The sequence below is a fragment of the Nothoprocta perdicaria genome, unplaced genomic scaffold (genome assembly GCF_003342845.1).
Source record: "Nothoprocta perdicaria isolate Ctin4 unplaced genomic scaffold, notPer1 scaffold_74, whole genome shotgun sequence".
NCBI classification, from domain to species: Eukaryota; Metazoa; Chordata; class Aves; order Tinamiformes; family Tinamidae; genus Nothoprocta; species Nothoprocta perdicaria.
The window spans coordinates 3,090,899-3,105,093 of record NW_020456021.1 but is presented as its reverse complement, the minus strand read 5'-3'; the positions used below and the strand labels follow the sequence as shown (position 1 = coordinate 3,105,093).

The window sequence follows — 14,195 nt, the reverse complement described above, 5'->3', positions numbered from 1 at the left end:
GTGAGCAGGGGGGTTGGACTCGATGACCTCTGAGGTCCCTTCCAACCTTCGGCATTCTATGATTCTATGATTCTATGATTATCTATCTAACTCTCAGACACAGCTCCTGAGAAGTCTCTAAACTCCAAATGGTCTAATGTAATGTTGCTTTTGGACTTAGTTTGGAGGGTGAAACACAGCAGCAACAGTCCTGAGTTAAACCTATTTGCTTGATGTTTGTTCTTCAAGAGGTAAGACCAGATGCTTCTCCAAAGTGCAGAAGCACTTTCTTGTATAGCAGAAATTGTGCTATATCAAGGGTGCAGATCTCCTGTCTGACTCCTGGTGCATTTGTAGAGAGCAGTCATAGGATCTCCAAGCCCTTGTTTTGCTCTGCTACTCTCTCTTAAGTTTTAGTACTACTTTCTTTTAGCAAAACAGGTTTTCCCCTTTCCTGGACATCCCTTTAGCAGCCATTTATCTATTGCTTATTTAGAAGTACTGCATATCAACCCCTAGTGCCTTTATTGATGCTCTAAAATTGCCTGAAAGGTCAAGCGGGAAATATAGCATAGATTGGTGGGAGAAAAACAGAAGTGTTACTTCTTAAAGTTGGAAGAGATATTCTTAAAGTTGGAAGAGAAAGAAGATACTATGACACCAGTCCAGAAGGATAACAGAGTGAAGAGGAGAGAGTTTCCAAGTAAGTGGTCATTAGCAGTATCTCACAGTTTGAGAAACTCTGGCTGTTTGAAGAGGAGCTGGAGTGAAAAGAATAGGTAAACCCAGAGAAAAGTTCATAAAGAGCAGCTCTGCTTGAAGTGTTTTTCACTGAAACGAACTGAACGAGTCGAGCATATCATACAGATGAGCACATCACACAGATGAAGTTCAAATTCCTTTAGAGAAAGAACTTGGCACATGCAGCGCAACTGAGAGGGGGAGAGGACAGGGTTAATGTGAGGAGGGAGAGGTGATTTAAGGAGAATGGAATGAAAGGAAAGAGCTTGGGCAATAGAAGAAAAAGATGTAGGAAGGGGGGAAAGAACTGGGAAAGAATAAATGGAACCAGCCTAGAGACATGGGAAAGAGACTTAGAAAATGCAAGAGAATGAAGAAGGTGGTGGTCTCCACCGCATAGCAAAATGTCAGTGTTAACGAAGCCCCTGAAAAATGTCTGACATGAGAATATTGCTAAAATGTCTTTTTTAAAAAAACTCTCCTATCTGGCAGTCTTCTTGCTTGCTTGTTTGTTTCTATTTTTTCCTGGAGAAACAGGCTTTTGCAAAACAGAAAATCAACTTATGGTAGACTTAAAACTGCAAACACTCCCTTCTGTTCTCATTGAATATTTTATAAGCAGAGATAAATTTGTCCGAAATAGTTTTTATTTTTTTTCCTGTAGTCATTGCACAGTCATTGCTGTGCAAAGGGCAGAGGATATCATGCAAGGTATGCAGGGTGTGCATAGCAACTCCCAGAAATTACAAAATTTTAAAATAGAACCCTGCAGCTTTCTGTGAGAAAAAAAAAAGATAAGGTGCTGTATAGAGAAATGAAGTTAAATTGGGTTATTCAGGCAATATCCTGCTTCCTCTGAAATGAAGGGCAAAGGTGATATCAGCCCCAGTGATGATAGCTGTCCGTTTGGTAACAAAACTGCTTTAGAACTGCATGTTTTTAAAAATAATTCACCTAAATAAAATGTCCCTGTCACTGAGCAGCTCTAGGTGGAATACCTCTTTCTCAAAGAAGTTTTAGCATCCTTCTCTGCTTATGTCTGAACTCTAGCCTCGTATCATTTCATATCTATCATATCAATTAAGCAGGGAGGGACAGAAGAAGGAGGAATAATTGACAGAGGTCTCTGATCCATTGAGCATCTCATCTAGAGTGGAGGGAGGAATAGGAAGAGATGAGTTTTCGGAAAAATTGTAGTCTCCTGTTCAGAAAGGAACAATAAGTACAGTCCCAGATAAAATTTAAGTTTTACTCTTATTCCAGCTGGGATCAGTATTTTTTAAGTGATCCTTCATTGCAATCTTTTTCAATTTGTTTTAATCAACTGATATAATTTTATTTTATTTTGTTTTGTTTTCATTTATTTAATAGAAATTGTGTCTTAGTGCAACGGTAATGAGAAAGTCTGCACCCTTTCTCCTCTTGAAAAAAGATGATCCACTCTCTCTGTGGTGAGTGGATGCAGCCAACCCTCCTGCAATAAATGTTAGATGCATGGGTTCTTTGGCTTTAAAATATCCAGGATTCTTGGGAGAGCCTGCACTGAGCATATGTCTTGTGTGTCATAATGCTGTCCAGTACTCTGAGTCACCGGTTGTTAATTTAACATTTCAGTTCTAGCTGAGACTGTTTTTATTAACTTTGCTGCCCTAGTTGTGTATTTATTAAGTTTGTGTCTCCTGTTCTCCAGCTGAACATCAGATAACCTCTGGGGATCAAAACTGATTGTTTCCAATCCAAAAACAAGTTTTAATAACAGCAAATACAAGCCCTTATATAATAATTGTGAGAACATGAATATTTGAGACAATGTCTTGTTTCTAAAGGTTTAAGGCTCCACCTGTTGGTTGATTTAAATGAGAAAAATGTTAACAGTTTCACACAGAAAACTACTGGTCCTACTTAACATTCTGTACATCTTTGCAAACTTGTTGGCTTAAATATAGAGTTTTGCATGATGTCCAAGATAAAATGAACTCAATGATTTATATCTGAGGTCTGTGAACACAAAGCAGCAATCCGAACTATCATCCAACATGTCAAGACACTGTTAAGTTGTTAAGTGTGGTCTTTCTCTAATACAGAAGTGATTTGGATTTTGAGATTTTTGCAAGTATTTTTTTATCATGGAAACGATTGCTTTTTTTTTTCCTTTTTTTTTTTTTTTTTACCATAACTTCTTCCATACCAGCAAAATTAGTGGAAGGATTTCTAACTAACCCAAGTGCAGTTACATAGTAACTTCTTTTTTTTTTTTTTTTTTTACCATAACTTCTTCCATACCAGCAAAATTAGTGGAAGGATTTCTAACTAACCCAAGTGCAGTTACATAGTAACTTCCAGGTAGACATTGTCTTTTTCTTTGAACAACTTAGAAGCAGAAATACTGATGCAGTTGAGTCTAAAGTGAAAATAATATTTCACCAGATACTGGTTCAGGCGTTCTCAGCAGCTCAGGCGAAATGGCATTTTGGAGGGCTACAGAATTGTTCCTGGGAATGCAATGTGAGGATCCAAGTAAAGCCATATGGCTTCACTTCCCTTGCTCCTTCTGGATATTTCCTCTGCTCAAAYAACCGGCTGTGAGGGCAGGAGCTGGTATGCACTGTAATGAACTCCTGGTATTCTTGCACATTCATCCATCTGCAGCAACTTGAATACACAGCAGTGGGCTCCAAACCAGCTTGCTGAAGCCAACAAAATGCTTGGACAAGAGCAAGTTATGTATACAGTTTATTACATATGTATACACACTCATGTCTGTTGGTATCCTGCTCTGAGTTATACTTGGTCTCTGCAAAGSAGGCAGAAGGATTTCCTCCAAGTTCATCATTTTGACAGCTAGGACCCCTGTGGCACCAGCTTGTCTCTTGCTCCATCTCATTAGACACAAACTCATTCCTGCCAGAAGAGGCTAGATCATTGCTAGAAAAAAAAAATATATATAGGTATATATATATATATTTGTGTGTGTGTGTGTATGTATGTGTGTGTAGAACTGAAGTTCAGTTCAGAGCACCTAATTTCAAATGCTTCTTTTCCTCATACAGTCAATGATGCACTTTCAAAGAGCAGTTKGGAAAACTTGGTTTAGATGAAAGATAAAATTATCCTAATGAGGATATTTTCAGTTTCCCATGTATTTCAAMAAATTGGATGATAGTCTGGAAATAAGTAAAACCAGATGAAATTGAAAAAAAAACGTAGAATTGAGGAATAGATGAAAATAAATAGGAGAAAAATGATATTGATGTCACAATGCCATAATTTTCTGTTGTATTCATTCTGTATATCCCAGGGTCTGGGGATTTTGTATATAATCATGAACTAAGTCTCACAGCATTTCTGGGAAGTATTATTTCCTTTATGGAATGGGACCTGGAACATGGTCAGGTTGAGTTATATGTGTTAAACATGGGAAAGAGTCTACAAACAGTCCCTGGATCTCTTGAGTCTTGGTCCAGACTGTTTCCATTATATCAAGGGGCAAATGGTAACACAAGAAAGAGGGAAAATGCTTTTTCTGCTATTACCCTTTCATCATTTATCTTCTTTTTTCTTCTGAAATATATGGTAACATTATAAAATAGGTACTGTTCACAAGAGGAACACCTTAGTATCTGAGTTCAGCAATATAAACTTGTCTTAATGTAGGTGAAAGGTGCTACAATTTTAATGTCTTTCCATTTCAGTGTAGTAGCTTATGATCTGTCATTTACCTGGGATGTGGCAACCTGCAGATCATTTCCTTAGCATGAATAAAGCAGAATAGGGACTTCATCACTGGAGTTTTCCACATCTGATTTGGAGACCCAGGAGCTACCTGTGGCCTTTGCAAACACAGTGGTGATTAGTACACTGCCAGCTGGTGAGAGAAGAGACCTGAAATTCCTGTGTTAATTTGTCCATTTTTGGGGCTGCACACTGCAGCATCTATCCACATAGCCGTCCTGAACCGTGAATACCCTCGTTTGAGCACTGCTAATGATTCTTGCCGCTGAAGGGCCCCAAAAGGATTTCTTTGTTTTACAGATGTTCCTTCCTCTCCTTGCTGGCTGTGTGTATCAATCTGTCATCTCTGCTCGTTGCCAGGCTTCATAGCATATGTAAAATGTTACTATACGGTTAAAGCTGCCTGAAAACAACATCTATATAGCTGAATATGGTATCCTCCAAAACAGAGGCTTTTGCCATCATGATGCATTCCTGAATCCACTAAAACTTATCCCAACATGCAGACTTGTGTACACAGCTGACAGTGACCTCTGACATTGGTGTCTCCGTGCTCATCAAGAGCATGACACTGAAATTCTCTGCACTGCAGCAACTTCCTTGTGATTTGATAACATCGAGCAAAGCTCTCTTCCAGCGTGGAAAGACAAGAAATGATATCCCAGACCCTAACAATTCTGAAAAGCATCGAGCAGTGTGGAGTTAATACTTCTCGGGGCCTTGCCATGGGGATTTTCTGGCCACAGCCCAGACTACAGATAATTAATTATGTCAGTGAAAGGCTCTGGTGGCCTGTTTTCTTCAGAGAAAAGTGACATCATCCATGGAGCTCTCTGGCAATAAAGCAGAACAAAGCTGTGTGGGCAGGAAATAACAGACAGATGTCTTCTAGCGCTCATTTGATCTGTTTCGAAGCTTGCTGCAAGAAGTAATACACTGCTCAGTGCTGCTTTTCCCCAGCTCGGCAGTCTTTAGCACCAAGTTTTTTAAACACAGGAGGCCAAATTAATCTCTGATGTAATTCTTCTGGATCCACATCAGAGGATTTATGCAGCAGATGAGCTGGTCTATCATGTACTTCTCCCTCTGCATTGAYTTTAGAAGGACTTTTTGTGTTATCGCTGTGAGATAACTCCTAACAAAATGAAATACACTGTATAGCTCCAAAGGCTCTGCACAAGGTCAGAAAGTTCTGCATGGTGTGAACAAGAGAGGACGATTCTGCTTCATGTCTCCAGAACCACAAGAAGGCGTGTGCATTTCCTGATATATTTCAAGTAAACTTCTATAAAAGCACTGAAAGTCACTTTTTGTCACTGAAGTAATCTTTTGATTTCCAGTGAGAACCACTGACAGAGGCTTGTGTCCAGAAATGTTAAAAGAAATCAGATCAACTCCACAGTTCTGAGTGTTAAGAAATTTAGCTGATATGAAAAACAGTCTCTTTACTCTCAGAAAAATACACTYATATATCATTAGCCAACATTTTGTATGGCTAGAATCATTAGGCGAGTGAAACAAATAAGGCCACTTCAGATATCTTGTGCAGGCGAGAAAAATATTTCTCAAGATTTTAACAGAAAAGGGCTTTGGATGATATAATATGCGGTAGAGCATCTAATTTTCCAGCTTGGAAGCTGGAACTGTACACTAAGTGCAATACCCCGGAAACAAGTTTTTACCCAATCGCTGTAGCCGTAGGGATGCTGCAGTTGACAAACATGTTGTTAACAAATGTTTCATCCCCACTGGCGGGAGTATTTTTTATTATTTTTTCTATACATTGTGTCACTATATCAAATGAAGACAGTTTGCTTTTCTTTTAATTACTTAAGTTTCCTTCTAAGGTAAGAAAAGAAGTGAAGTAGCTGAGTCTAAATCTTTGTGGATTAATGTCAGGAAATTTTGCAGACACAGTTTTTGGGCTACTCCTCCCTGAAGCTGTTGCCTTCATTGAATTCGTATAAATGAACGCTCCATAATCATCCTCTGCGGCATCCATCAAGTGGGAATGTTCAGACACAAGTCTATTCCTGTCCTGGCAGTGACCGAGCACGAACATGCCTTGGATAGTGCCGAAAGCAGGATGAGAACATCCTCCTGGTTGCCTTTAGAAAGATGCCTCCATTATGATGTTCGTTAGCTCTAGGTGAAAAGTTTGCAAAGTATATTGGAATTTAGGAGATGGGCCACTGGTAAGATCACATCATTACAYGGGGAACCTGTGACCTTATCTGGTTTCTGATCCAGTATGGAGCAGCTGTTACACTATTAATAACCTGAACTGTGTGAAATAACAGCACAAGTAATCAGTAAAGGCCCCTATCYGTGGTTTGATAGTTATTTTCTTGCCATTAAACAGACGAAAAATATGACTTTACAAACATTATGTCCTCCTGAGTAGGCATGACAAAGTGTTGTGAGGATTAGAAAAGAAAAAAAGAAAATTTGGAAATATCAGAAATTCCAAATATTGCATAAATGTATTCCCATAAACACTGGCCCTGAATTTTCAGAACATTTTTCTATTAGCTGAGGGGAGTCTTATCATTATATTGAGGAATTTAGATTGCTGTGAAGTCATTAGACATATTTTAAATCAATCATGGAGCCATGGAGGGAAATAGTTACTGATAAATAATTTAGAGAACTGTGTGTTGCAAATTGGCAGGAATGCAACTTATGAAMAGACAAAATCCAGGAGAAGAATTTAGGTAATGTACTGGCAAAAGATCTTGACTTGGATTTTACTCTCATCTGACAGTGATTACTTTGAATCCATTCAGCCCAACCTGAATACGCCCGATTTTTTTTTTCCAGTTTAATAGATGTCTTCCACGAAACAAGTTTGATCAGCTCAGTCCATTTCCCAGGTGACAAACGAGCTATTGCAAAAATGCCCCGGTTAGTGGGTGCTATGTTTTGTTAGCAGCCTCACTGGAGAGGCCAAAGACTGTGGGAATGGAGAGCGAGGGCTGTAGTAACTTGGCAGGGCAGGGCACGGCGAGGAAGCACGTCCCAATGCTGCCCGTGGGGAACAGGCTCTCCATTGAGTGGGAATTGGGTTGCTAGGCTGCYGGGCCCCTTGTGCAGGCAGCGGAGTCGTGCTATTGTTTTCTCAGTGCTTCCAGTTCCATACATAGACCTGTTTACATCCTTCCTATAGCATTTAAATACTTCACTAAGTGTGTATTAAAGCACAGCTACACACCTTTAGTCTGCCCTAAAGTGATTATTTCATGATTATTTCGTGGTACTCATGCAAAAAGTCGTCTCACTGCAGGTTTCTAGCTGGATGGTTAAAACACACTCCTGAGAGGAGGGAAGTGTGAGTTTGTATTTTCCATGTGAAAAAAATCTTGAAGTCAGATCCTGCATCTTAAGTAAGTGCACTAATCACTAGTCTATAGAGGAGGTGGAAAGAAGAGGGTGGGAAGCTGTGTGTGACAGCAGGGTTCGATGAAGCTTCAGCCCTTCATGGACCCACTAGAGATCTCAGGTCACAAACTGTCAGAATTTGGCACTTCTGGTAAGCACTAAATGAGACTTATGTATAGTTGGACATTACAATTCCTCTGTCAGCAGAGATGGTCAAGGCTGGTCCTCTGAGAGGGAGTCTCCTCAGCAGGCCTTGCTCCTAGGGAAAACCTTTCACCGTCTCAGTCCTCTCGTGCTTTTCACCTTGAGAGTATTTCCAAGTGACCTGCTCATTTACCTGCCTTGATCACCTCTATTATTTAGAGAATTGGTTATTGGAGGACAGTGTATTAAGGGAAAAGTAAGTTTATTTTCCAGGAAATGACAAACTGAATATTACAGATAGAAGCTTAGCTTAGAGATTTGTCTAGGTCTATTTGTTAATAAAAACCTAAAAAGGCACAATTTCTGTAAAGGAAAAGGCATATGCTTTCTAAAATCTGTATCTTGCCTTTAAAGAGCTTTTCTGACTGACTGCTGTCTTCTTGACTTCGATAAATTTCATTTGTTAAAAGCAGATGCAGTATATGGTCATCTTATGTCTGAAGAGTCTCTTTAATCAGAACAAAAAAATGGAGTTCAGAGATTGCTTTCCTGTGCCGAAACACCATTACTTTTCTAGCGAARTAGCTAACAACTTCAGTCTGTGATTTATATCCAAGTTTACTTTCCGTTTGAAATCTCTTCCTTGTGTTTGTCTTCTAGCATATGCTTTATGCTAAGTAGAATTGTAGTTTGAGACAAAGGAGACACCTAAAGTAGATGCCCATCAGTGGAAACGCTTTGCCAGCATGGTGCCTTTTTCTTAGCTAAGAAACCTCTCATAGCTCTTTCCACATAAGTGTGTTGGTGTAGCCCAAGAATTCCTCAACAGGCTAATTTGGGCTTGTTACCTGAAAATGGCTTGTATCCTGAGATTTAACATAATGATAGCTATTCACTATACAGTGCATTGAAAGAAAACATCTCCATGTCAGTTCTCATCTACTTGTTACAGTGGAAAATTAGTCATTTGAAGGAAACATGAAATCATGACTTATACAAGCCTGCTGTTGCAGCATATTCCCTATGCACATACTCTGAGGGGTTTCAGAGAGACACATTGAAGTTTGTAAATCCTGTGGCTGACGGGAAGTTACGCTGTTGTCCACGTCCCTGTGAATCCGCTCTGCCAGGGGATAGATGCATTTCAGAACCCATCGATGCCTGGTCTTGTCTCTGACCAAATAAAAGCAAATTTCTCTCCAGTTTATTATTAGCAGGAGGCCCTTTTCTCGCTCCAGTGCTTCCTAGCAACCTGATGTGGAGTGTCTGTTTGTTAGTTTGCTTTTCACAAACTGTTATCATAAGTCCATGGAAACAGAGCACTCGGTGAATTAGCCGATACCCTTGAAAAGATAATAACACGGAGCGCAGGCCAAGTCCGGGAAAGCAGCAGGCATCTCGCCACGCTAACACGCCACGCTGCATCCTGCCTATCTTCTGCAATGAGGGCTGTCAAACCCTCCTTTTAAAGATGAAGCAAGCAGCTAAGGTGCGCTCAGAGATCTGAACCAAGGTGGGACGTCCCCTCCTTGACCATTTGGGGTATCGCTCCCCTGTGGAGCATCACCAGCTCCTCCAGCTCAGGCCCTGCTGCAATCCCTAGGGAGCCAAACCCAGGTCTTCCAGCAACCTTCCCTAATGGTCAAATTAGCCATGGCTTCAGTGACTCTCCTTTCCTTCTGCTACATTTCCCTCGCTTGAATCTGCAATGATTAAAGGCTAACCAGGATGGAAATAAAGTAAGCATGTGCATAAGTGAATAAGTGTCTTGCTGCACAATGGAATTTAAAATAAGGTCCTAGAAGCCCCTAATGARAAGCCTAACTGCACAGCTCAGTAAAACAAGTGTTCTCCTCCTAAAAGAGCCTGGGATAACAGGTCATAAAACTGTKATTTTTTGTAAGTATCAAAAAGCTCCTATGCTATTTTATTAGACTTTTTAAGGGCTTTTCCTTCAGTATAGAAACATTGGCCTCATATTGGCCTCATAGTAACTAAGACATTAAGATAACTGTTATTTGTAGAGTGATAAAAAAAAAGATATGTTCTTGAAACTGTCTAAAACTTTCCTAAAATAACATTTTTTCCTGAATTGAGAGTGACATATTCTCAGGATGTGATGCAGTGAGGTGTGCAGGTTCTCTTGGCATGCTTTGGGATTAACTCACATAATTCATTTGTGATTTTGACATCTATGAGTGATATACCTTTCCCAAACTCTTGTAAAAAAAAGCATTAATACCATTCCAGCCTGTATATTCTATTTTGTAGATAGAGATATGTGCAAAGCTGTCTCTTAAGGTTACAAAATGTTGTACAGAATCAGCCCCTACAGATAACTTATAATTCAGCTAGTTTTCAATGGGATGGTATGGACTTTGCCTTAAACTCATTTTTAATTTTATTTTCATGTTACTTTACTTTAAAAAAAGATCAAAGATCCTTTGATGTTTCCTGAGATTATTTCCTTAGTCATTTTAAAAGCAGGTGATTTTATAGGGCTGTGGTGCCTCTGTGGTGTGGTGTAGATTGAAGATTTACTATCAGGATAATGCAGAGTGCCATTATCAACCCTATGGAAAAGTATGAAGCTTTGGTCAGTTCATAAATCCTAAACAGATGTTGCTTACGTAAGGGCAGAATTTATGAGAACTTTTTCCTAAAATACCGGAACCTTTCATTAGCCCTTAATTTGCTTTCCAAGTGCATAGAAGTTGAGACAAGAGAAGAAAAAAAAAAAAAAAAAAAGTGTGCAAACCTTCCTGCCTCCCTCCCCTCTGAGCTGGTGGGTGAGAGCCCTTCCAGGAACCCAAGGGTAACCCAGGAATTGCACTTTCCCCACCGATAACTTGTCCCAACTCTTCTGCTGAGCACAGCCTTATAAACCCTCCTTGAAGTACAAGCATCCTCCCCCTATTTTACAGATGGTTTAACACATGTTGGCAAATACCACTGGAAACAGAGCTCGGGATTAAGTGTTTGCCTGTAGTGTGGCTCAAAAATGCTGCTTATTTATGGGCAGGTGGCTTTGCAGAGCAGTCTCATCAGACCCAGACGCCTGGGAATGCCCTGTGTAATTACAGGGATYCCCATCCAGCAGAAGAAGAGATTCACAAACCCCCTCAACTGCTGGTGCACCGCTGCATCCAGATGTGCTGGGAGCTTAAAGATTTAAGGGCTGTCCTCTGCCTTTGGAAAGATTTGTTCAGCCTCATTGTAACTGTCACCAGACATGGTAGTTAGCTGTTTTCTACAATATTTTTAGGGTTCTCTTTAAACAAACTGAAAAAAAAATGAGGAAATGTTATTTAAAATGTTGCTAGAAGAGAAGGTGCAGTCACAAAGTCAAGCAGTGGACAACTAGAAAAGCTTGACTTAAGGCTCTCTGAGAAATATTACCTCAGCTCACTTGTGGTGCTTGATTCATTTGTCTTTGCACCTGCCTCAGTCAGTGAACTGAATGGACACAGAATAGAACAAATAAGTATATGAGCAGTAATGATCTTCCTTGGCTCTAATTCTAACTCATAAAAACTCAGGACTTGTATGTAACGACAGGCAAAACCAGATTAATGTCTGCAAGGATCTCGTTCAGCTTTGCACGGATTAATGCCGATATCTCCCAGTGTTGAACTGCCAGGTTGACGTTCTTCTAATATATTTCACTTTCGCATATGCATTCTATACATATAATATATTTCACTTTCGCATATGCATTCTATACATATAATATATTTCACTTTTGCATATGCATTCTATACATGTCATCTATTTTCTCTGTTGATTACATGTTGACTTATGGTACTACTTTACACTTTTGCAGGCAAGGGAGGATGTGATCCACATGCTGAAGACAGAGAAAACCAAACCTGAAGTTTTAGAAGCTCATTATGGATCTGCAGCTCCAGAGAATGTTCTCCGAGTGCTACACAGGGATGCCATCCTTGCCCAAGAAAAATCAATAGGAGAAGATGTCTATGAGAAACCAATTTCAGAGGTAATAAGTTCTTGACTTAGGTCAGCAAGTCCATATATGGCAATCCTGATCAGAAGTGAAAGTCTGCCAATTTTGCATTTGTGCAAAGCACACAGGAGGATTATGCAACTTCTGTACAAATGATACAAAAATGAAGAAAATTTGAATACTTTCATTCACTCAAAATGCAGGTTAAAAATCAATATCATTATGTTTGAACTTAAACAGTAAATATCCCATATGCTGCTTAGGACCGACAACAAAAAAATCTTCTGGTATCACATTACTTTTTTACAGTTATGGGCTTGAATCTCTAATGGAAATCAAATTCTTGATTTTCTTGGCCTACTAGAGCACTCTCAAATGAGTAGTTAGGAAGAGATTATCAGAGATTGATTTTGATTGTATTTACAGTATCATAAATCAATGCCAAWTCAGAATCATCTCTCAATGCAATAAGAAACAGAACTTCTACTGTCTCCTCCCAAGCAAATGTGAAAGGGTCTACAGGAATAGCTCTGGTGGTTTTGGTGTGTCCTGGGTAGTGTTTGTTTGAAAGACACCTAGTGTCTTTCAATTAATGAAGAAATAGAAGACAAAACAGTGAAGTATTACTAATAAAAACATGAAAATAAAATTTCTAGGCTGAGGGGAATGGCTTGTAATGAATTGTAGCTGGGAATGTAAAACTAAATCCATGCTGAATCTAAATAGGTCACACTTTGTATCACAGCAGGCCAAGGGATACAACTGCATTGCAGATGCATAGTTCAAATTCCAACCTTGAGCTTACACCTTAAAATTCCATGTTTAGGTATTTAAGTTCACATTTAAGTGCTTGAATCCAGGCTTCAGTTGTCTAGCATGAAACATCAAAGTCTTCCCAGTAAGGTCTAGTCTTTTCTCATCTAATCCTCTGCATCTCTTCAGTTGCTTCCAGCTTCCCTAGGGTCTGAGGGCAGGCATCCTGCTTGGGATTTGCGGAGCACTTCACAGGTTAATTGGCTTATTTCTGCCTAATCTGAGGTGCCAAGCTACAGCTTTTTCTCTGTAAAATAAGGAGAGCGGGTGCAGGACCTCACCACAGGAGACATTCTGCACTGCAGCAGTATTTGTTATCCTGAAACTATGCAAAGTCCTGTCCTTTGTGTATGAGAACTATGCAAATGTTTATTGTAAACATACTGCCCAAAGAAATCATTATTTTTACAGGACAATTSCTCTTGCTTCAAGGCACTGCTTTATGTAAAGCCCAAGACAAAATTATGGAACTTGTATTTATGAAGCAAAACACTGTTGGTTAATAAATCAGATGAAGTAAGCAAGGAGACCTTTAAAACAGTCTATTCTCCTTTTCCACAATCCAGCTGGACAGACTTGAAGAAAAGCAGAAGGAGACATATCGGCGCATGCTGGAACAGCTCCTCTTGGCAGAAAAGTGCCATCGCCGCACAGTTTATGAGCTAGAAAATGAGAAGCATAAACATACAGATTACATGAACAAGAGCGATGACTTTACCAATCTCTTGGAACAGGAACGTGAGAGGTGAGTACCTGGGCCAGTGCAAAACATATCCTCAGTACCACACAGATTTTGGTTAAGAAACGACATGTTCTAGTGTCTTCTGTCTTTAAATGACACTAAACGCATGTAAAACGTTTGTAAAAGTCAGGTCACTCACATTACTAGCACATGTTTAGATGTTCACATCTAAAGCTGGAAGAATAACATAAAATATTCTTGCAGTGTGTACTTGAATTTAGAAATGAATTTGTTTGGAATTGTTCGTGYTCATTTGAGGTTCATGTCCCAGCAGCTTTTGAGAGATTGGATGTTATTTGAATTGGTAAGTTGTGGCCTGGCATGCTCACCTACGTGAACCCAACAGGCTATTTTTCATGAAGGATGCTGCCCTGCTTATTCCAGCAGAACAGGATGAGAAAAAACACACATTAGAATATAGAACAGAAACAGCATCTGACTTAGAGCATTCAATCCTGATTTTTCAACATCAAATATTTCACACTCCTACCAAGCCGCTCAAAATCAATTGATCCATCACAGGTCCATCCAGAGGGACCTGGACAGACTGGAGGACTGGGCRKYGAGAAACCTCATGARGTTCAACAGGGGCAAGTGCAGGGTCCTGCACTTGGGGAGGAATAACCCTGGACACCAGTACAGATTAGGGGTGGACCTGCTGGAGAGCAGCTCCGCAGAGAGGGACCTGGGTGTCATGGTGGA

The 14,195-nt window shown here is 39.8% G+C and overlaps 1 protein-coding gene across 5 annotated transcripts in view; it reads left to right on the top strand.

Moving 5' to 3' along the window:
• Positions 1–14,195, top strand: part of FILIP1 (filamin A interacting protein 1) — a 103,919-nt gene that overhangs the window by 44,330 nt on the left and 45,394 nt on the right. For all 5 annotated transcript variants that reach the window (XM_026051256.1, XM_026051255.1, XM_026051253.1 and 2 more), the window contains 2 exons: positions 11,798–11,971; positions 13,318–13,496. In XM_026051256.1, coding sequence (XP_025907041.1) covers positions 11,798–11,971; positions 13,318–13,496 — 353 coding nt within the window. The remainder of the gene's footprint in view (positions 1–11,797; positions 11,972–13,317; positions 13,497–14,195) is intronic.